General features: G+C 35.6%; 1 protein-coding gene across 3 annotated transcripts in view; it reads left to right on the forward strand.

The window, feature by feature from the left end:
* The window catches only part of STARD9 (StAR related lipid transfer domain containing 9), a 98952-nt gene that overhangs the window by 31032 nt on the left and 45929 nt on the right, over positions 1-21991 (forward strand). For all 3 annotated transcript variants that reach the window (XM_081967578.1, XM_081967576.1, XM_081967577.1), the window contains exons 4-16: positions 3421-3537; positions 4393-4425; positions 4514-4575; positions 5853-5965; positions 8342-8411; positions 9004-9076; positions 9802-9869; positions 10493-10590; positions 13485-13685; positions 15063-15160; positions 16120-16197; positions 20132-20206; positions 21071-21250. In XM_081967578.1, coding sequence (XP_081823704.1) covers positions 3421-3537; positions 4393-4425; positions 4514-4575; positions 5853-5965; positions 8342-8411; positions 9004-9076; positions 9802-9869; positions 10493-10590; positions 13485-13685; positions 15063-15160; positions 16120-16197; positions 20132-20206; positions 21071-21250 — 1266 coding nt within the window. The remainder of the gene's footprint in view (positions 1-3420; positions 3538-4392; positions 4426-4513; positions 4576-5852; positions 5966-8341; positions 8412-9003; positions 9077-9801; positions 9870-10492; positions 10591-13484; positions 13686-15062; positions 15161-16119; positions 16198-20131; positions 20207-21070; positions 21251-21991) is intronic.

Consider the following 21991-nt stretch of genomic DNA (forward strand, 5'->3'; position numbering starts at 1 on the left):
TGTAAGCTGTTTGGAACTGAAAATAATTATATCACGACTTGCTAGAGAAATGAGTGGAATTATTCTAATGGAAAGTATGAGAAAAAATGCTTGACTATTATCAGGGGAAAATGGCCTTGATTAAAGAAAAAATACTTGTAAGAGAAATGCTGGAAAAAGGAAGAGTGATAGATTTTGAATGCTGTATGTATATAAAGAAAAAAATTACAAAGTCAAAAAGAATAAGGAATAATATAGAGAAAGAGAAAATCAAATTGTGCTGAAAATAAAATATTTTTTGAAATTTCTAGATTTGATGTAGCAAAAAACAAATGTAATAAAATTACTTGGAACAAAATGGAGAAGATGCTAAGAAATATTTTAAAGGGATCTAGCTAGTGATAGTTTGAAGAATGGAATTGAAATGAATCCTATAAATGTTAGTATCTACAAAAACAGGCGCCATAAATACTGTAGGTGTTTAGTGTTTGGAGAAATGTTAAAATATGCTTATGGTTGCTTTTGGAGTAGCTATGAACTTATTTAATGTGTGCAGAAAAACTGCATTTGTTTTAGGATAAATGTGTTAAATCAGCCTGGGAATATACTGGTTAGAATTGGGATTGTAGGAGCACCAGATGAGAGTTAGTAAAGTTTCAGAAATACTGAGAAATGTAGTGTGGCTTTAAGCTAGTCAAAGAAAATGCAGGGTGGTTTTTCACTCTTCAGCAGGATACAGAGAATTTAGGAATCTCAGAAAGTTTATTGTGTATTTGTTGATTTAGAGGGCATTTATCAAAAGTTAGTGGGCTTGAATGTTTTACATGAATATGGAATCAGAAATCCCTTCTCCTTCATATCAAAAGCTTTTTCTACATCCAAGGAGACCAGCAATGTAGTCTTCTATATTTTCAAATGTTTGTCCAGAATATTGATTAATAATCTAATTTTATCAGGCACTACAGAATCTTTTATAAAATTAGACTGTTCAAGAAGGATTATTGAAGATGAGAGTAAGCAAAAAGGACTATAAAATCATAATTCAGTGTTGTCAGGAGCAAGAATTTGTGTCTTATGAGATAGATGAAATATTCATTTAAGTTCCCTTCAAATGAAAGGTGAATAAGAATGGATTTAGGAATCAAACCAGAAAATGAGAAAAAAAAACAACTTACAAGATAGAGAATATATTAAAACAAATCTTGGAGAACTAGCACATGGCTTCTTGTAGTAACTATATATTTTATTAGGAGTAAGTCCAAAAAGAAGGGTGAAGCTTTAGTACATGTTCTAATATAATTTTGTGGAAAGTTAGAGTTCATTAAAAAGTATAATTTCCTAGAATGTTGACAATGTTGGCATTCTTCTTTTTTAGAAAGAGCATTCTTCACAGAAAGTATCAATTTAAATAAAAACAGATGTTCTAATTGCAATATAAGAAAGTATTTTTGTCTAAACCAAGAAATACAAAAGATTTGCAATGTTTGTAAAAAGAACCATTTTTGACCATATTAATGGCACAGAATAAATAAAGAAAAGAAAATCCTGCAGATCCCTATAGGATCTGCAGGATTTGATAATACATCCAAAAAGATCAAGCTCATATTTAATTACAAACCTAAATAGCAAATCCAACATTTTATTAAACAACTTACAGTTAACAACTGGTTGTTAGAAAATCTAACAGTACCTTAATTCTAGCCATGCAAAACAGTTTTCAATTATTTTCTGCCTTCTACCTCCCTTCCCCCAATTATGTTTTATTTTGTTCAGCAAAAATTGACACCTGAGATGTATTAAGCAAGTTAGAAGAAGTTGTGAAAGGTAAATCATGAAGCTTTTGTGCTAATTCTAGAATCAGAGAAAATATATTTCTGAATCCCAATTATGAGCTGGCGACTGTGGGAGTGTATTTGTTATCTTGATCTACCATTGCAATCTGGATTAGCTAAACTAGGAAACAGGATGCACAACTGCGTAGATAAACCATTAATCTAATCTAATCTTTTAGCACCATTACAACTACTTTTCTTATGTTATGCATATGATAATAAACTGTAAAATTGGATAACTTTTTATATTCTTTTAAAGTGCAGATATGTTTTTAAGAAGCGGATCTCTATTTTTGATAGGAATTGAATTAAGTTTCTTAAATCACAATAAAATTATGCTATATTATATTAATTATATTATTTTGATATGCTATATTTATTCATAAAAGTTATCATCTGCCTATCTTACTAAGGGAAACTCTAGGCGGCTTGCAATCCTAAAAGACACACATGTGCTAAAAACGTAAATAAATTAATATCAACAAATGCTATGATCCAATTACAGATGGGGAGTGGGTGGAGTTGGGATCTCTTGTTAATTGATCAACCACCTCCATATATCTCGATTAATTGCATATACTTATCCAAACCCACCCAAGATATATTTTCTTTCTCTTTTTCTTGCCATTCGGCAACTTCACCAGAAGAAACTTTTACTACATGACTTGTTATTTTAATATCTTCCCTTTATTGAACTTAACTGTACTTTTGCTATTCATTCCAGCATGAATTAACATGCTGGAATGAATTCAGCTATGAAGCTGTCACTGAGTTGCAAGTTCATGTAATCCTTTTTAAAAAAATCTTCTGAGAAAACTCTCATCCTCAATAAGACAAATCAAATCAAATTTTATTTTGGTCACTGAACACATTTACAGAATGTAAATACATGTATCAAATAAATATCAGTAACAATGATTAATACAAACAAACGTCAGATATTCAGATGTTGATCTCACTACTGACTAATATAGGTAGTCCTCTCTTTACAATCATTTGTTTAATGATCTTCCAAAGATACAACAGCAACGAAAAAGGGATTTATGACCATTTTTCACACTTACAACCATTGCAGCCTCTCTGTGGTCATATGATCAAAATTAGGACGCTTGGCAACTGGCATGTACTTTTAACAGTTGCGTGTCCCATGTTTATATGATCACCTTTCGCAATCAACAGTCAAACAAAATCAATGGGGAGGCCAGATTCACTTAACAACTGTGTTACTAATTTATAACTGCAGTGATTCATTTAACAACTCTGGCATGAAAAGTTGTAAAATGAGGCAAAGCTCACTTAACTCTCTTGATTAGCAATTGAAATTTTGAGCTCCATTGTGGTCATAAGCTGAGGATTACTTGTACCTATTGAGAATGAAATGTATGTAAAAGAAGCTTGGTAAAGTAATTACATTACATTAATTGGAGGGAAATTTAAGAATTTGAAAATGTACCAGAGTGACCTTTGTATTTTGTTAAAACATTTGACCTTCCATTCCTTCTCTCTGCTTTGAGAAATTCTATGCTAGAATTTAAAAGCATTTTAGATGTACGAACAACAAACTTAACATCACACATCAGTGTATAATTTGTCTCTTTGTTCTTTGCAGGTTTTTCAGGATCTTGGTACAATGGTGTTATCCAGTGCTTTTAAAGGATACAATATTTGTCTTTTTGCTTATGGACAGACAGGTTCAGGAAAAACATATACCATGATGGGAACTCCAGTGAGTTGTACCCTTGATTCTGTACTTTGCTTTATCTTTTTTTTTTAAATAAAAAAAATAGTTTTAACATTCAGAATCACCATATGAAGGATTTTTTTTTGAAAATATTGACAACTTAATTGTTTGCATTAATGTAACAGATGTAACTGTTTCCTGATTTATATTAAAATAATACTTTTCATACTATTTTACAAGAATATAGTCCTATACTAATAATATACTCCTTTATATAAGAAAGCATGTAAAATAATATCATGGAACGCCAGTTAGTCTGGCTTTGTCAAGTTGAAGCACAATATTGATGAACATTTTAAGCTGGGATATTATTTTGTGCTATTCCCTTTGCTTGTCATGCAGCTTCCTATGTGTTTCCTCAACACTAACTCAACACTTTGATCAATGTTTCTCAACCTTAACAACTTTTAAGATGGGGAGACTTCAACTCTCAGCATGGCTCAGTAGGCTGGCTGGGTAATTCTGGAATGAGACAATTTACCACAGCCAAAACTCACCACAGCCACCGAAGGACAACTCGCCATGGCCACCTCACTGTGGAGCAACTGACTGCAAAACAGTTTAATAATACTACTTATTTATTTAAAATAAATAAAAATTATTTTAATTTTTGCCATACACATTTCATTCTGTCCCTCCCTTTGTATTCTTTCTTTAATGGTTCTATTCCACCGTTTCTTTGATACTAGTGTAACTCTTGTCCTGTGACAAGTTGGCCGTGGCAAGTTAGCCATGGTGAGTTGTCATAGACCCGGGGAATCCTGGAACTTGAATGAATAGTAGTGATTCTTCTAAAACACATGAGGAACAGTTTTCACATAATCTCTTCTCTTTTTCAAGGCTTCCATTGGATTAACGCCTCGGATATGTCAGGTATTTATGTTATTAAATGAAATACTTCATTTAAGTTTGCTTAATTTTGTCACAGAAGATAGAAAATATAAATTATTGTTTTTCATAGGGTCTTTTTGCAAGAGAAGGTGCCTCTTCCAAGCAGTCAACATCATGCAGAGTAGAAGTTAGGTAGGTATTATTTAATTTTCTCATATGGTCATATGTTTTTACCCATTCTTCTTTTCTGTATCAAACCACTGGTAATTTCTTTTTGTGTTTCCTTTAACTAGAAAGCATAATTATTGTCATTTTTAATTACATCATGTTTTAGATTATGTTTGGATGCCTAATATTTGGACTGTGTTCAGTTATCCTTAAACATTTAGAAGTCCCATAAACTTTATAGAACTTTTACATTGACAGTATAACATAGGCATTGGTTATGATAGTTTTTCAAAGTAAATATTTAGTGATGTATTAACACTAAATGTAGTATATACTTAAATAATAGCTTTTAGAGATGCAAAACAGCAGGGAATGGAATTAATAGGACTTTGCAATGTTTCTGATTTGATTTCTAAAAGGTACTTCAGTGTGTCTAGAAATATGAACCTAGCAGCTTCTACAACTCTTTAAAGCAATCATTCCTTCTTGTGGGATTGTTCAGTCAACCTTTGCACTGCCCATAAAATACCAAGAAAGGCTGCTTTAAAGAGTTATAATCGGGTATTACGTTCATTCCTCTGAAGGCTTTTTGGAACTGAATGCAAAGTAATTCACAGCTCTCCAATAGAAATTCCCTTTCTTAGCAAGAGTCTTCTCTAAGAGGAAAGGATAATTTTAGATTGAAACATAGTATTAACACCTAAGGTTGCTGTGCCTCCCTACCAAATATTCTCCAAAGCCAGGAGTGGGCTGCTAGGGGTTTGCCCGGGTTCAGGAGAACCCCTAGCTAACGTTATGGCCGTTTCAGAGAACCTCCAAATCCCACCCCTGGCTGGCCTCGGGGTAAGTACAGGACCCATGCAGAGGCTTGGGGGGGGGGGAAACGGGCCTCCTGGAAGTTCCGGGCCTCTGGAGCCCGGGGAAGGCAGTTTTCTCTCTTCCAGAGGCTTGAAGAAAGCCTCCAGAACCTGGAGAAGGAAAAAAATGGTGTGTCGTCTCCCCCATGGTGCAAGAGGCTGACTAGGCCATGCCCACCATGGCCACGCCCACTCAGCAACCAGGCCGAGAACCTGTTGCTGAAATATTTGAAGCCCACCCCTGTCCAAAGCTATTCTTACAATATTTTGTGACTATTCATTTCATTACAAAAATAGTCAGAGCAGCAACAAATAAAAGAATGCCAAAATAATTTTTTGCCAGACTATCGTTTTCCCTACTATTACTTTGCTGGATTGATCTTGCTGCTTCAGTGTCCAAATACTTAGACAAAGAATGTTATGCTCATCTCTCTTTCTTCCTAGTTTCCTAGAAATTTATAATGAACAAGTACGTGATTTATTAAGGCAGTCAAACCATAAGAAGCCATATACACTTCGTGTCCGTGAACACCCTGAGATGGGTCCATATGTTCAAGGTAATTGTCTTTTTTGAAGGTAGATATTATTCAGAGAGAGAGAGAGAGAAATAGTTTACTTTAGTTTTATTTCCTTACATCTTGTGAAATGTTTTGTCATTTTATCATTCATTTTGCCATTGCTTTTGCTTACTGTTTCTAGAAGTTCTGAGAGATGGCTGGAGATCGTGTTATTCAAAGAGCTTGTGCCACTTCTACCTTTCCCTAACTTTATGCTTTATGCATCTAGCTATCCAATGACTGACATATACTCCAGTTGCTGCCAAAATTTATTGGAGATAAACTGTCAATGATTTTTGGCAAAAAAAAGTATTGAATGTAAACCTTGAATGCATTGTTCTTAATAGTAAAGCTACTAATGAAAAACTACTAAAAGCTACAATTATTAATACAAACTATTTTTGAAAGGTGTACTTTGTATGGAGTTGTGTAGGTAAGATTGTTCTTGACAAATCAAGTAATTGGGACCTAGACAAACACATCTAATTGCACCAGCTAATTAGGGGGCATTACATATAAGGCTGTTGTATTTAATGTATCTCTAAGGATCAGTTCACAAGGTCTTGCAAAGTACTGATGTCTTTCTGCTGCTAACGGTGTAACACTGCAGTTCAGACTTTCAAAAAAGCTTGTCTCTATGTCTAAAATAAAAAATAAAACCCTCTTTGTTTAACAAGGTCATGTGATAGACATAAAATGCTTTACTGCATATGCAGACTGAATTTATTTCAAAACTGATAATTCAGTTTGAATGAATTATTAATCATATCATACTAATAGTGTAATATGAACCTGATATATGAATAGAAGGAGCCATCAGTACCTAGCACCACCAGCAAGCCTTGAAAAATCAGAAGGAAGAATTGGTTTAGGATGCTCCCAGTTTTCCAGCTAACTGTGGTTCAGTCTGTTCACGTGTTGTGAGATTAAAGAGCTTTCATTGTGTCTTCTGTGCTCTTGTTTCTTCTTCTATAATTTTCCAATCCCATTACCTACTTATTTGGGTGTTGCTTGGAAAGTATCTGTCACATGTTATGTTTTAATAGTGGTTAATAAGGAAAAAAGAGACATGTGAGATAATGTGAAAAGTATGGAGAATGTTTTGTGCAATCACTAGATATCCTTAGTAATATGTATGTCTTATTTTCCATACAATTAAAACACATTATGTAACTCAAGTTTGATTCATTGATTTTGTATTCACAATGACTTTAAACAGTTATGCCTTCTTGTTCCAGCAATGCTGTGATCATTTGTTTCATCCATAATATATTTTTCTATTTGAAATCTTTGTTTTATTAAATACTAGCCAATAATCCGGCGTTGTCTGGGTGTTTATTTATAGGGGGAAAATGTCTGGACCAAACGTAATTTCAAATATTGGATTTTCCCCCTTACCAGAGCCCCCCCCTTGTGGAGTATTGTGCAGCCATTACCATGGCAACTCCACTGCGCTGTATAGTAGAAGCCATTTTACGGCAGTACAGTGAAAGCCATTTTAAGGCACAACAGGTTGTATCTTAACAGAACACACACCCCAAGAGGTGTTAGAGGTGTCTCAACCCCACAATATTTTTTTCCAGAGAGTAAGTCATCTGTGTACCAAGTTTGGTTGAAATTGCTCGAGGCGTAGTTTGAACACCCCTGGGGGTTTTTTCCTAAAGGGTTAGGGGTGCAAGGGTCTTGTAACTTGACAGCTTTAAGACTTGCGTGCTTCAAATGCCAGAGTTTCTGAGCCAACATTTTGGTTGCTAAGCAAGAACGTTGTTAAGTGAGTTTCACCACATTTTACAAGTTGGCCACGCCCACCCAGTCATATGGCTGGCAAGCCACTCCCACCCGGTCACATGGCCAGCAAGCAACTCCCACAAAGCAGGCCACACCTACAGAAGAGGTTCTAAAAAAATTTGAAACCCACCACTGGCCAAAACCATCCCTTTAGTTAGTGCATTCCACAAGCTGGGCTCCATACAGGAAAAGGATCTTCTAGGATACTCAGTTAGGAAAGCTTCTGCTGCAGGGGAGGTCATCAAAAGAGTCTCTTCTTAATCATAATGTCACAGAAAACATTTCTATTCTTTGGTGCCCTCTGGATCCTTGGTATTAATGAAGACAGGAATGTCTATGGAGATTCTCAGTCATCTAGGTCATGGTTGTCCCAAAGGTGCTATTTCAAGAGGCAACTGGACTTTCTGGTTTTTCTTTGAAGATGTTTAGCTTCTCATCCAAGAGCTGAAGAAGCTGCTTGAAAGCGAAATGTCTTCAAAAAAAAAACCCCAGACACTCTAGCTGCCTCTTGAAAAGGCACCTTTGGATAAAACACTAGAAGATTTTTTTTTTAAACTATTGATTCTTCTTCCTTACAATCTCTTCCAGGGCTATCTCAACATGTGGTTACAGACTACAGACAAGTAGTTGAACTTCTGGAAGAAGGGATAGCAAATAGGTATTTTGTATTAAAGTACTCTAATTCATGTTAGCTTGTTTGTAATTATTTTTCTCATTATCCTTCTATATTGCAGCTTTCATCAGCAAAAGGAATGGTTAATCATTGCAAGAAATTATTATCCTCCATAATAGCATACTAATTAGTGCGGACATAATGTTGATTAAATAATAGTTTCTTAATTTAAATGTTTTAATTCTATGAAACTTATTTTCTTGTGTTTTATAAAAATGATGGACATAATTGCTATATAGAGGTATGTGAAGTCCATGTGATTCTATATAGCTTAGTCATGTGGTGGAATACAGTTTTGCATTTAGTTCCGAGGATAATCCATATATTGTCTAAACTTCAGCTGCTTCTATGAAAATCTTCCAAAATTGTGGTATGATGATTAACTTGTTTTTGGGAAGGAGGGAGTTTCCCCCCTTTGATTAACGAGGTGTGAATCGTCAGCCTTCCAAGAAGCATATCTCCGAATAAGCAGAAAATATAGACAGTTTTCATGTTTATTCTTCCATATAAGTTATCATAGTCACTGTTACCTACCTCACAAATAATAATATATTAACTTTTCTTTTCTTGTGTGTAGAATCACAGCAGCTACTCATGTTCATGATGCCAGCAGTAGATCCCATGCTATTTTCACCATCCAATATACTCAAGTTAGTTGAATTTTTCCAGTAATTTTTGAAACCCATAAAAGCAAGTCTTGTTGGTGTTCATTTCATTTATGAATACGTTGTAACAAAATGACATTGTCATAAAAGTAATTTGTACCACGGAGCATTATACCACTCGTAATGTGTGACCACTGATGAGTGGTGGGTTTTTTTCAGTTAAAAGCTGCATCCCCTTCAGTTGAGCTACTTTGATATTGATGAGCAAAGTGAAAACCAAATGTGAGAAGGCCATCATTATAGCTTCCTCTCTTTCCCCCATCATATCCTTCTGTCTCTCCTTTATGGCAACCTACCTTCCGTTTTCACACTTTCTACCTCTCTGCCCAATGAACTGCTAAGATCAATGGTTGACATTGCCTTTGCAACTTTATATCTGATTAAAATCTTCAGTGCTTATGTTATCTTAAAGTAGATTAGGAATTTTAATTATGATGTTCTTCATCATAGCATCTCCCTCTGATGGTTTGATTTTATTTTTGCTATTTGGATTGCATATTGTTTTTTATTTGACATGATATCCTCCAAGAATTGACACTGCAGCAGGATAAAAATCAAATGAGTACATATGCTTGGCATGCATGCAATCCCATTGGTATAAAATGCAAGTTGACCACTTGAAGCACTTCACAAAATCAGTCTGTTCTAGAGTATAGAAGAATTAGAATTTTTACTGAGAAATCACACTGCTTGAATTTGTTTTCCTTCAGGCGATACTTGAGAATAATCTGCCTTCTGAAACAGCAAGCAAGATCAATTTAGTGGACCTTGCAGGCAGGTAATACTTAGTTTTTGGAGAAAACCTCTTAAAACCCTATTATTCATGATTGTTTACTGTTAATAAACAATTTCTCTTTTATACTGTTTGCTGTGGCATTCATATGTGTGGATTCTGGGGGAATTCTTGGGTACATTTGAAATTATACAGAAAGCAGAGTGGTGCAGTGGCCTAGAGGTGGAGCTCTCGCCTCACAGTCAGAAGGCTGTGAGTTTGATCCTAGGTAGAGGCAGATATTTCTCTCTCTGGGCACAATGAGAATATATCTGCTGAACAAACCTCCGCATTGGCAACAGGAAGGGCATCCGGCCAATGCTCTGCTAGTCCCATTCAGTTACCCAGATTCCACTCCACAAAGGATTACCCATGATAGGATTGATGATAGAATAGTAATTCTGTAATATCTGGATGACCATACATGTGGATAAGTCATAGACTTTTGAACAGCAGGACTTCCTTGCCAAATGTAAACCTCGCATGTTTTGGAAATATTGGAAAACCTTATGTAGGGGCTTGCATTTGTGAAAATAGGCTGTAGAATGTTTTCTCATTTCTTATGCTGCTACTTTTATATGCTGATAATCATTGCTGTTACTTCAATTATCTTTGGTTATGTGTTTCAGTGAAAAGGCCGATCCTAGTTATTGCAAAAATCGAATCACAGAGGGTGCCAACATTAACAAATCATTGGTTACTCTTGGAATTGTCATCTCTACTTTAGGTAAAAATAATATTAACATTTATTTAAACCATAATGAAATGTTAATGGATCACCTATTGAACTTTTCCTATGATGCATACTTGCAAGCAAGCATGAGTAAATAAATGTACTGTATTCATAAAATATTTCATTTGCTATTAGATGGGAGACAGGATTATAAAAGAAGCATTGGCTGCCTTCATACTTCATGATAAGTTGTGATTTGTCTTGTTCATCTCCTTTTTTTTAACGAGCTCTTGCCTTTGCTTCTGTGAATTAATTAATTACAACAGAGATGCACATCTCCAGTTTGAACGTGGTCCCAGAAATCTCATGCAGCCCCCTGAGGCTTCCTTATCTTGCAGATGATCAGCTGTGGCAATAACTCAAGTTTTCTCCAGTCCCCTTTCCCATATTGCTTTTCCATTGTCACTGTTGCTGCCATTTACACCCAATGTTTACCTTCTGTATTTAATTTTCTTGGTAGTCCCACCTGTCTACTTCACTTCTTTACCACTACCAGAACAATAGTTACCCTACTGGTATTGCCTTGGCTCTTTGCTTATCTGTGATGAATTTGTAATCAGTTTGCAGCCAAGAGAAGCAGCATGGTGACTTGAAAGGACAGACTAGGAAGTAGCATTCTTTGCCCTTCTGCTTTTCTTCTCACTTTTTTTGTAAGGAACAGTGAAGAATGCTACTACTTTTATCCACATTCAGCTTTTTCCTGCTAAGTTGCCTTATTTCCTGTTATCTTTTGGCATCAACAGGCAAACAGGAAGCAGCTGCAGTATTAAGGAGAAAGAAAAAGCAGTCCTTTTCTTTTAGACTTAAATTCCTTCTCTGGTTTCTTTCTGTTTCCTTTCACTTTACTGCTTGATGACCATAAAATTCAGAAACTTGGGCATGTTGTGATTCCCTAAAAGAGAGATGAAGAATTACTTAGTGAATGAATGTACTCTGCCTACCAGTCCCTTCCTAGCAATGGCAGTGGCAAACTCCTTGGTGGGAAAGTCTCAGCAATTTGCTGAAGAGAGTAAGCAGCTTTTTGCTGAAAATGTATATAAAGCAATGAGAGAGAATGATGTGAGTCATTCATATGTGAGTGTCTGGTCACTTATAAGGTGCCGCCCTGTTTGCATTTTTAGTGAGTTTCCAATTTTCCATCATGTTCAAGTTAACAAACCACATATTAGGGATAATTGAAGTTATGGTTGTTCTTTACTATTTGATTTTTATCCCATCTCTATTATTTTATAAGTAAATCAGGGGTCAACATACTTAATATTCCTTCTATTCAAAGAAAAAGGAAAACTAATATTACAATTTATAACATAATATAATACTATGCCTCATTCTGCTCCTTCATTCTGTATGTTTATTTGAGAAGGCAGGAGAGAAATTAGTTGATTTAAAGAAAAAGCATACTGTTCTAAGAAATTTGTAGTGAACATGTTCTGTACATTAAGTTACAAATAAAGAATTTTTATATTTACTGGGAAATATTTTCTTCCATATGAACTTGGGTAAATTGGGAGAAAAACTTGCTTTATGGAACTCAAAATAATTATCTAGCTGGACATGCACAGAGGTAAGAAAGGGGAAAACAAAAGAAGAAAAGGCATTTCCAATATCTGTCTATCCTGGGGATAAATCTTTCTATTTTTCTGTTCGGAGTTTCCAACTAAAATCAGACCTTTCCCTGAAGTTTCTTTTTTCAATTAACATTTCATTATTTTTCTTTTGTACTATTTTATGTTAGAAAACATTATGGATAGAATAGCATTAAAGCATAAATGGGTCACATCATTAAATCATCATTACAACACATGAGGTAACATTTGTTTAGGAAAATACATTTAAAAATTAAAAGCAAATAAACTAAGTGCAAAAAGTTTGCCATTTATCATTTGTTCAACCAAACATTTGCCGTTTACAGATGTCATTTGCCATGACAGAAAAGTAATACTATCCCAACATCAATTTTGGTGCTCGTTCTTCACATTTTCTTGTTGGAAGTGCTTAAGCATGGGAATGGTACTCATTTAATTCCCAAAGACTTTTTCTTCTATTATTCTCTTTAGAGTCCCTCATCCCTGGGATGAAATATCCACTGTGCTTTTCTGATGATATTAAAACCCCATTTGATGACTTCCTATATATAAAATTGGATGGCTGAATTGTGATCTTTGGCACCTTAAAACTGCCTAATCTGTGATGAAAGGACCATAATTATTGAGTAACAAAACAGTATAGTCGCCACAATGTAGAAAAAATGTTGAGACTCTAGAAAGAGTGTAGAGAAGAGCAACAAAGATGATTAGGGGACTGAAGGCTAAAACATATGAAGAACAGTTGCAGGAACTTGGTATGTCTAGTTTAATGAAAAGAAGGACTAAGAGGGACATGACAGCAGTGTTCCAATATCTCATGGGCTGCCACAAGAAGAGGGAGTCAAAGCACCTCCAAAGCATCTGAGGGTAGGACTAGAAATAATGGATGGAAACTAATCAAGGAGAGAAGCAACCTAGAACTAAGGAGAAATTTCCTGACAGTTAGAACAATTAATCAGTGGAACAACTTGCGTCAAGAAGTTGTAAATGCTCCAACACTGGAAGTTTTTAAGAAGAGATTAGATAACCATCAGTCTGAAGTAGTGTAGGGTTTCCTGCATAAGCAGGGGCTTGGAGTAGAAGATCTGCAAGGTCCCTTCCAACTATTCTACTCTACTCTACTCTACTCTACTCTACTCTACTCTACTCTACTCTACTCTACTCTACTCTACTACTCCACTCCACTCTATTGTCTTAATCTTTGACTGTTCAAAGTTACTATTGCATGAAAAAATATTTTTGGATTGTTTGAAATAAATATTTCTTTTACTGTATAAGTCTGACTTTTTTTTTGCTTTTTAGCCGAAAACACTCAAATATTCAGCAGCTGCCAGAGCATCAGCAGTATAGCCAGTGAAGTGGACAGTGACCGTACAGATAGTTACTGTGGCTCCAATATCAATAGCTGCAAGCGTCAAGCTTATATTCCATATCGGGATTCCATTCTTACTTGGCTTCTGAAGGATAGTCTGGGTGGCAATTCCAAGACCATAATGATTGCAAGTATGTATAAAGATTTGCTTTGATTTCAGGAATGCTCATATGGTCTAAATATTCCTAAAAGCAGTATTCTGTTAATTGTCCAAGGTCAATGTAATATCTGTCTGAAAGATGTGTGACATAGAAAATAACTGAGCAAGAGCTGTCTGTCACATTATAAATTTCAATATGGAACTATATTTTACCTCTGTCAGTAGTTCCTAATGAGATATTACTGTTGATTTCAAAACATTTATAAGCTATACTTACACTGTAGTTATGAAAGGCAGAGATCTGGCAACATTTTTTAAAAAAATTATATGAACTGTTAATAATATAAAGAAAAAACGAGTAAGAACAGATTAATACAAGACATAGTCTGCTAACCTCAGCACAGCAAACCAAATATCTACTGCAGTATGTTTTGGCACTAGATAGAAAGGCAAAAAGAAAAGCGTTTTTAAAAAGCCATACTTTAGACATTGTCTTGGGGAAATTTCTTTCCTGTATTCCAGCCAGAAATATCACTGCATCCGGTGGGTTTTGAAGAAATGCTTGTCTAGCCAATTTTAAAGGACAAACTGGGTTATGGGAGTAGATGGTCCATAGGTTTGCAGCAAAAAAGAGTTTTAAGGGTTTTCAATGCCATTAATACTTTTCAATTGTTCTAAAAACCTACCCAATCACTGGGTAATTAATCCTATTTGTTCATTAGATCAGGCAGCCATCACTGTCAAATAATGGATGAGCTAAAATTTGTAGACAATTTTCAAACAGGGACATGGATACAGCATGTTCCAGTAATTTAGTCAAATGTTGTTAAGGCGTGTGTCATCATGGCTAAATTTGTCTTCTTTTGAGTAGGCATAAATCTCATACATTATAAAAAGCATAGATCTGTTTGCCTGCTGGCTTATCTATCTATTTTAACGAAGACTGCCTTGAAAAAGTTTGGGTGTAGCCATCTGTTGAAAAGATAGATCACTTACCCATATTTTCAACGAAGTTTACTTTGGCAAAAGGTGTTTTTTTATTCATCTATTATCTGAATTAATGTCAATATTTGGCCAATAAGTGATTAGATGCAGAAACATATTTTATAGCACAGATATCTAAAATGTGGCTCCAACTCCCAAAGTGATGAATTTACTAGATAACCTTGGATATAATTGTAGGTTCAGGAAAGTAATCACATAAAGGAAGGGCCATTACTGATTTAAGTCAATTTCAGTTTCAGTTTTTGTTACTGACAATTTCTGGTGATTTGCATGTGTCAAAACAGTAGCATACCAACTTATATTGCTCTTGGGTGGAAGAATAAAATGCAAATAATTTTGGGGACAAAATATCTAAAGCACATTTTACATTTTTTTTGTTGTAATTTTCTTTTTCTATCTGTAGCTATTTCTCCTGCAAGCTGTTGCTATAATGAAACTGTGAACACCTTACGCTATGCTTCAAATGCCAAAAAAATTATTAATAAACCTCGAGTAAATGAGGTGAGTTACCTTGTGTGTTTCTTTTATTTTATTGAGCATTTTTGTTGGCTCTCTAAAGGAATATATCATTTTTGTTGTATAATTTTATGCATTTTTAAAACAATTGATGCTGCAGTTCTTTAGTGTCACCTTTTTTCCTAATACATTATAATAGTTCTCACTTAATGACCACATTTGGGATCACCTACTTCCTTGCTAAACAAGGCAATTGTTAAATGAAGTGTCATGTGACTGTGTTGAACTTAATGACATCAGTTTTGCTGTGGTGGTTAAGTGAATCACAACACTGCGGGTTGTCAAGTGATTGCACCTTGTGACTATCATCATATTGTGATTGCACCTTGTGACTTCCTGCCAGCTTCTCCAATAACTTTGATTGTCAGAAGCCAAAATATTTTTACATGCTATTGTAACTTTGACTAATTGTTGAATAAAGCAGTCAGTAAGTGAAGATTATCTACTATATGTAGTAGCAATAGCAATAGCACTTAGACTTAAAGCTCCATAGTGCTTTCTAAGTACCTCTCTAACTATTTTACAGAGTCAGCTTATAGCCCCCCAATCTGGGTCCTCATTTTACCAACCTGAGAAGGTTGGAAGGCTGAGTCAACCTTGAGCCAGTCAGAATCAAACTCCTGGCAGTGGGCAGAGTTAGCCTGCAATACTGCATTTAACCACTGCACCACCAGGAATCATGTAAAGTATGCTTTTGTCATATATTTAATTATTACATATGCAGTTCCCTAGTAGTCATCACACATTACGAGGGAAGAAGATTTAATTTAGACATCCAATATTGGGAGAAGTAATAACGTTGTGCAATCCTTAATTTTTTTTTCTTTCCTGGAAATTGTGAGGGCAGAATATATCAAGTGGTAATGCCAAAAATGTCTATTAAATATAGTTTAGAATCAATGACTTGTCTCCTTACTTTTTAAATAGTTCCTCTAATTTTTTAGGATGCAAATGTGAAACTGATTAGAGAATTACAAGAAGAAATACACAGATTGAAAATTATGTTGATGAATTTTGAGATGGTATGTACAACTGTGTTATCTACGTTCAATCAAAATCATTCAGTCCATCTGTATATATTGTTAGAAGTGTAATTTTGCTGTATATCAAATCTGATGGCAATCCAATATTGTCTATTAAAATTGGTTTTCCTCAAGATATTAGTCAGGTTTGTTACTGTCTGGATCCTAATCTGAACCAAGGATCATTCATCTGCAATTAAATATTTAAAAAAAACATTTTAGTTATTAAGACCATATCATATTTATTTTGTCATTACATTTTCTCCTAATAATTTGACAGATTCTGATGCAGTACAAATGACATCCAATGGGCCAAATTTCTGCTATGATTTAACCGGTGAAGCTGGTTGATTATCATTAATAAGCTAGGGCAGCATTTCTCCTTCCAAATTACATTTCAGCTCATAAGAAGTCAATAAAAGGAAGAAAAATGAGTAATTCAGAAATGCTATTATGCCCAGAAAGCTACCAAACCACTGACGCTATTCCATAAGTATTTGAAATTCAAAGGACTTTAACTGTAATTTTGGAATATATTTGTCTACTATGATGATAGATTAAATATAAGTCTTCCAGTGCAATTGAAATAAGACCCAAAGGTACTTTTTAGCTCCAATTGAAAGTGAAAAATTGAAAGAAGAGTTCCAAGTAAATCCGCACTCCTTAAGAGAAAAATTTTGGAACTTTTTTTGTATGGATACTAACAAAGCTGTGAATCTCTTGAGAAAAATAGAAGTTTATATTTATTTCATAGTTATTTTAAAGAAGAAAAATATTCTATGAGGACAAGCTGGAGGGTGTGACTTAATAAGTTAACTCTAGTCAGGATGTGTTTTTACCAGCCGATATGTGTAATTGAAAGAAAGTTCCAATGTACGGTTTTGTGTTTATGAAGTACCGTATTTTTCACCCTATAAGACGCTCCGGAATATAAGACGCACCCAATTTTAAAGGAGGAAAATCTAGAAAAAAAAGATTTTTGGGCTCAATTGCCACTCAATTTTGGGCTCAATTGTGGTCATAAGTTTTCTTTCTTTGTTTGTTTCTTTCATCTCTCTCTCCCACTTTCTTTTTTTTCTTTTCTTTTTTCATTCTTTCTACCTCTTTCTCTTTCTCTCTCTTTCTGTTTCTCTGTGTGTCTGTCTGCCTGTCTTTCCCTCTCTGTGTAGCTCTTTGTCTCTTTCTCCCTCCCCCCTCTCTGTCTCTCTCTGTCATTCTTTCTGTGTGTCTGTCTGTCTGTCTCTGTATTTCTGTCTCTCTCTCTCCTCCCTCCTCCATCTGTCACTCTGTATGTGTGTGTCTGTCTGTCTCTCACTCTCCCTCCCTCCCTCTCTCTCTCTGTGTTTCTCTCTCCTCCCTTCCTCTCTGTCTGTCACTCTGTGTGTACGTGTGTGTGTCTGTCTGTCTGTCTGTCTGTCACTCACTCAATCACTCACTCTGTGTGTGTGTGTGTGTGTGTGTGTGTCTGTGTGTGTCTCTGTCTGTCTGTCCCTCTCTCCATCCCAACTGGAGAACAACCTTTTCTGTCCCCTTACCAGCCCATCCGGGAAGATGAGGAACGCGAGGGGGATCCCCCCCCCCCGCAGATGGGCTCCGAGCCAGAGTGGGGTGGGGAATCCTCCCTTTCCCCCTCTTAGAGATCTTTTGGGAAGTGAAAGAGCTGAGAGGGGGGAAAGCCTCCCATTGAAAACAGCGCTGAGTGGGGTGGGGAATCCTTGCTTTCCTCCTCTCAGGGATCTTTTGGGAAGGAAAAAGTGGGGTGGGGAATCCTCCCATTGAAAACAGCACTGAGTGGGGTGGGGAATCCTTGCTTTCCTCCTCTCAGAATCTCTCCCTGCTTAAAGATCGCCTGCTTAAAAAGAAGCCTCTTCCTTCTTTTTAAGCAGGCAGCTATCAGAGAGAAAAAGGCTTCTTTTTAAGCAGGATCTTTAAGCAGGCGATCTTTAAGGGAGAGATTCTCTCTCTTCCTCCCTCCCCCCCCCCCCGTTTCTCTCCCCCCTTTCCTTCCTCCTCCTTTTCCTCTTTCCCAGTTTTTGAGCCATTGGGGGACGTCAGAGGGAGAGAGACGGATTGAAGGGTGCAAAGAGATGGGGGCCTCCCATTTTGAGAAGCCTCCCTTAGCAAAATATCGCTGAGAGGAGGAAAGCAAGGATTCCCCACCCCACTCAGCGCTGTTTACAATGGGAGGATTCCCCACCTCACTTTTTCCTTCCCAAAAGATCCCTGAGAGGAGGAAAGCAAGGATTCCCCACCCCACTCAGCGCTGTTTTCAATGGGAGGATTCCCCACCTCACTTTTTCCTTCCCAAAAGATCCCTGAGAGGAGGAAAGCAAGGATTCCCCACCCCACTCAGTGCTGTTTTCAATGGGAGGATTCCCCACCTCACTTTTTCCTTCCCAAAAGATCCCTGAGAGGAGGAAAGCAAGGATTCCCCACCCCACTCAGCGCTGTTTTCAATGGGAGGATTCCCCACCTCACTTTTTCCTTCCCAAAAGATCCCTGAGAGGAGGAAAGCAAGGATTCCCCACCCCACTCAGTGCTGTTTTCAATGGGAGGATTCCCCACCTCACTTTTTCCTTCCCAAAAGATCCCTGAGAGGAGGAAAGCAAGGATTCCCCACCCCACTCAGCGCTGTTTTCAATGGGAGGATTCCCATTCGGCTGCACAAGCGCTGCCTTCTTCTCTCTGATAGCTGCCTGCTTAAAAAGGACGAGCCCCGGTGCAAAAAAATGCCATGGACTTGCGTGTGAGTTACAGGGGCGGGGCTTCCAGGTTCATTGACCAACCAGCAGAAACCCACCACTGCCCAGGTGGCTACATTCGGCCTATAAGACGCAACCAGATTTTCACCCTCTTTTTTGGAGTAAAAAAGTGCGTCTTATAGGGCGAAAAATACGGTAGATATGAAAATGGGTTTTTCTTTCTTTTCTTCCTCTTTTTTCTTTTCCTTATGAATAATATTTGAGTAATTCCTAAAGTTTGTAAAATACTAGTGGAAATGAATTTTAAAATATGTAACTTGGGAAGAAGTTTTAAAAAGATGTACTAGAATTTATTGTCTTTAGAATTTTTTTTAAAGGAAGCCTTACGAGTTTCAAAATGGATATATAAAAGAGTTTTACCTTTAAGGTTAAAGAACATGAAAGAGTATAGTGAAGTTTGTTAATATAAACAATAATAGTCTACAAAGGTCAATAAGCCTAATTGGAAATGCATATTATTTCTCACAACAGGAAAGAAAAGAAAAGAAAAAGGATTTTTGTTAAGATCGTGATGAACATTGTTTTAAACAAATATTTTCTTTGGTCCTTTTTCTGTTTGGGGTTATTGCTTCTGATTTTATACTTGATATAGAAAAAATGAAATTTATATTTTTTGTTTGAAGATTTAATAATTGTGTAAATTATAGAATTGACTTTTCATACTTTTATAGATAAGGTAAAAAGTTAAAGGTATGACTATTAGTATTTTACTGTGTTGGAAAGGGTTGGACATCAGCCCTGTATTTTTCCCCCTTTTTTCTCTCTCTAAATCCTGCACTACCCCCTTTTCTTTTCTTCCTTTCTATTTTATGTGATAATAAATTTCAATAAAATATTAAAATAATAGTAATAAAGAGAAAATGAAATGTACTAGATACCACAGAACCCTTATCTAGAAAAAAATGAACAAGAAAATTGAAGGTATATTTTAGTTGCTTAGCGTAGACAGATAAAATAAAGTAATATGTATACACACACCCACATTTCTTATATGATGTTAGAAATTAGTGCATTGTGAATATAAGAATGTTATTGCAATATGAATAGTCAAATATGGCATAATTAGGGTAGAGTCTTTTCTGTTCTTGCTTTGTTTTCTCACTCTCAGGTCATTAATTTGCATTGAATATAGAAACATTTCAAGAAATGTTATTAATACTTTGTCTCCACAGATGAATTCTAGCCCTTCATGGAGTGATGACAAAGAAGGAAATCTTACAGAATTGGTACTTCAAAATGAAATTAAGGTTGGTATGCATTATGTTTTTCTCAAAACTGTGCAAAAGGAGATCGTGGTCACAGATTAATGTCTGGTAGAGAAGGGAAAAAGAAAAAAATTGGAGTGGATTAAGAGTTTTGAAATATGTCCTAGTAGTTATAAATAAAATGGGTAAGTTGTGAATGAAACAAAACCCAATCATTTTTTTAAAAAAATAAAGAAGCTTATATTATTATTAGTAAAACTTAACTAAAAAGAGACACTGCTGACAATGTTAGTTTTTACATTTAGAAAGTGTCTAGATTTCTGATTCTGGCTTGACCATTGATTTTGCTTGCCAGAAGGTCACCAAAGGTGACCACATGACCCCAGGACACTGCAACCATCACAAAATATGAGTCAGTTGCCAACAACACTTGGAGTAATACCGTGTGCCCCTGAAAATAAATCAGGGTCTTATTTTCTTTTGACCTCTGAATAAGGGCTTGGCCTTATTTTCAGGGAGGTCTTATTATTTTTGAGTTGCAGGTGGTGCAATATTTTCAGAGAGGCCTTATTTTTGGGGGAGGCCTTATTTTCGGGGAAACGGTATATAACATTTATAAAAAGTTTTTTATCCTGCCATTATTGTTTTTTTATAAATAACTCAAAGCAGCGAACAATGTATACCTTTCTCTTCATATTTTTTCTTCTGAGGTGGATTGGGCTGAGAGAGAATGACTGGCCCAAAGTCTCCCTGGTGGCATTCATGCCTAAGGCAGAACTAGAACTCACATCTCCCATTTTAAAGACAAGCAGCTTAACCACCACACCAAACTGCCTCACAGATTTTGTTTTACTTCCATTTAAAATATTAAAATAAACACTTTTTTCTCATTTATCACCTCCAAAGATTGACCAGTTGACCAAAGACTGGACAGATAAATGGATTAACAGAAAAGCTATTATGGAAGAGTACAGTGTGGATATCAACAAGAAAAAAGCTGGAGTGACAATAGACTCCAATTTACCTCATTTCATGGCCATGGACGATGACATCCTTAGTACTGGAGTCGTATTGTACCATCTCAGGGTGAGCCGAGATTTCTGTACTTAGCTATTACTTCAAAATGACATAAGCCTTCATTATGAATAGAAAACCTTAATCTGCAATACTTGCCAAAAATAAGTTCAGAAAACAGAATGTATAAATGTTCATATTTTAATTCAAATATTTCTGCTCCTATGTCTAATATGTTATTGAGGCATCATAGTAGTATTTGTAAGAAAAACCCTTAGTTATTAAAAGTCTGAATAGCATAATCAACAGCATAATAATAAAGACTACATAGTAATAAAGAACAGCAGAAATGTTTAATAATTAGCTACATTCTTAATAATTGATAGTTTATCTTCACCATAATAATCATACTTTACTGAATCATGGAACATAATATTTCTGCATGTTATTGTTGTTATGATTTACATGTTGTGTCACCCAAACCTTAAAGTTCTCACATTCTAAATTATAATAGCCATTACTTGTTTTTTTAAAATCTATCACTATGCTGAAAAGGAACATACGATGCTACATATGAAATATTTCTGGTTTGGTAATAAGTATAAGGATTTTAAAGTTTTCAAAATTATTAACCATACATTTCTATGCTCAAAATATACAAAGGCCGTTATCTTATATGACAAAACAAAAAGGACAGTGGATATGTTAAAAAGAAATGTATTTTTAAAATTAAAATTTTGAATGGGAACGTCCAACTTGTTAATCACTTGCCTATGAGAAATATCACTTATAAGGAAGTTCTAATATAAATTA

This window comes from Natrix helvetica (genome assembly GCF_964273705.1).
Source record: "Natrix helvetica genome assembly, chromosome: 1".
Classification (NCBI taxonomy): Eukaryota; Metazoa; Chordata; class Lepidosauria; order Squamata; family Natricidae; genus Natrix; species Natrix helvetica.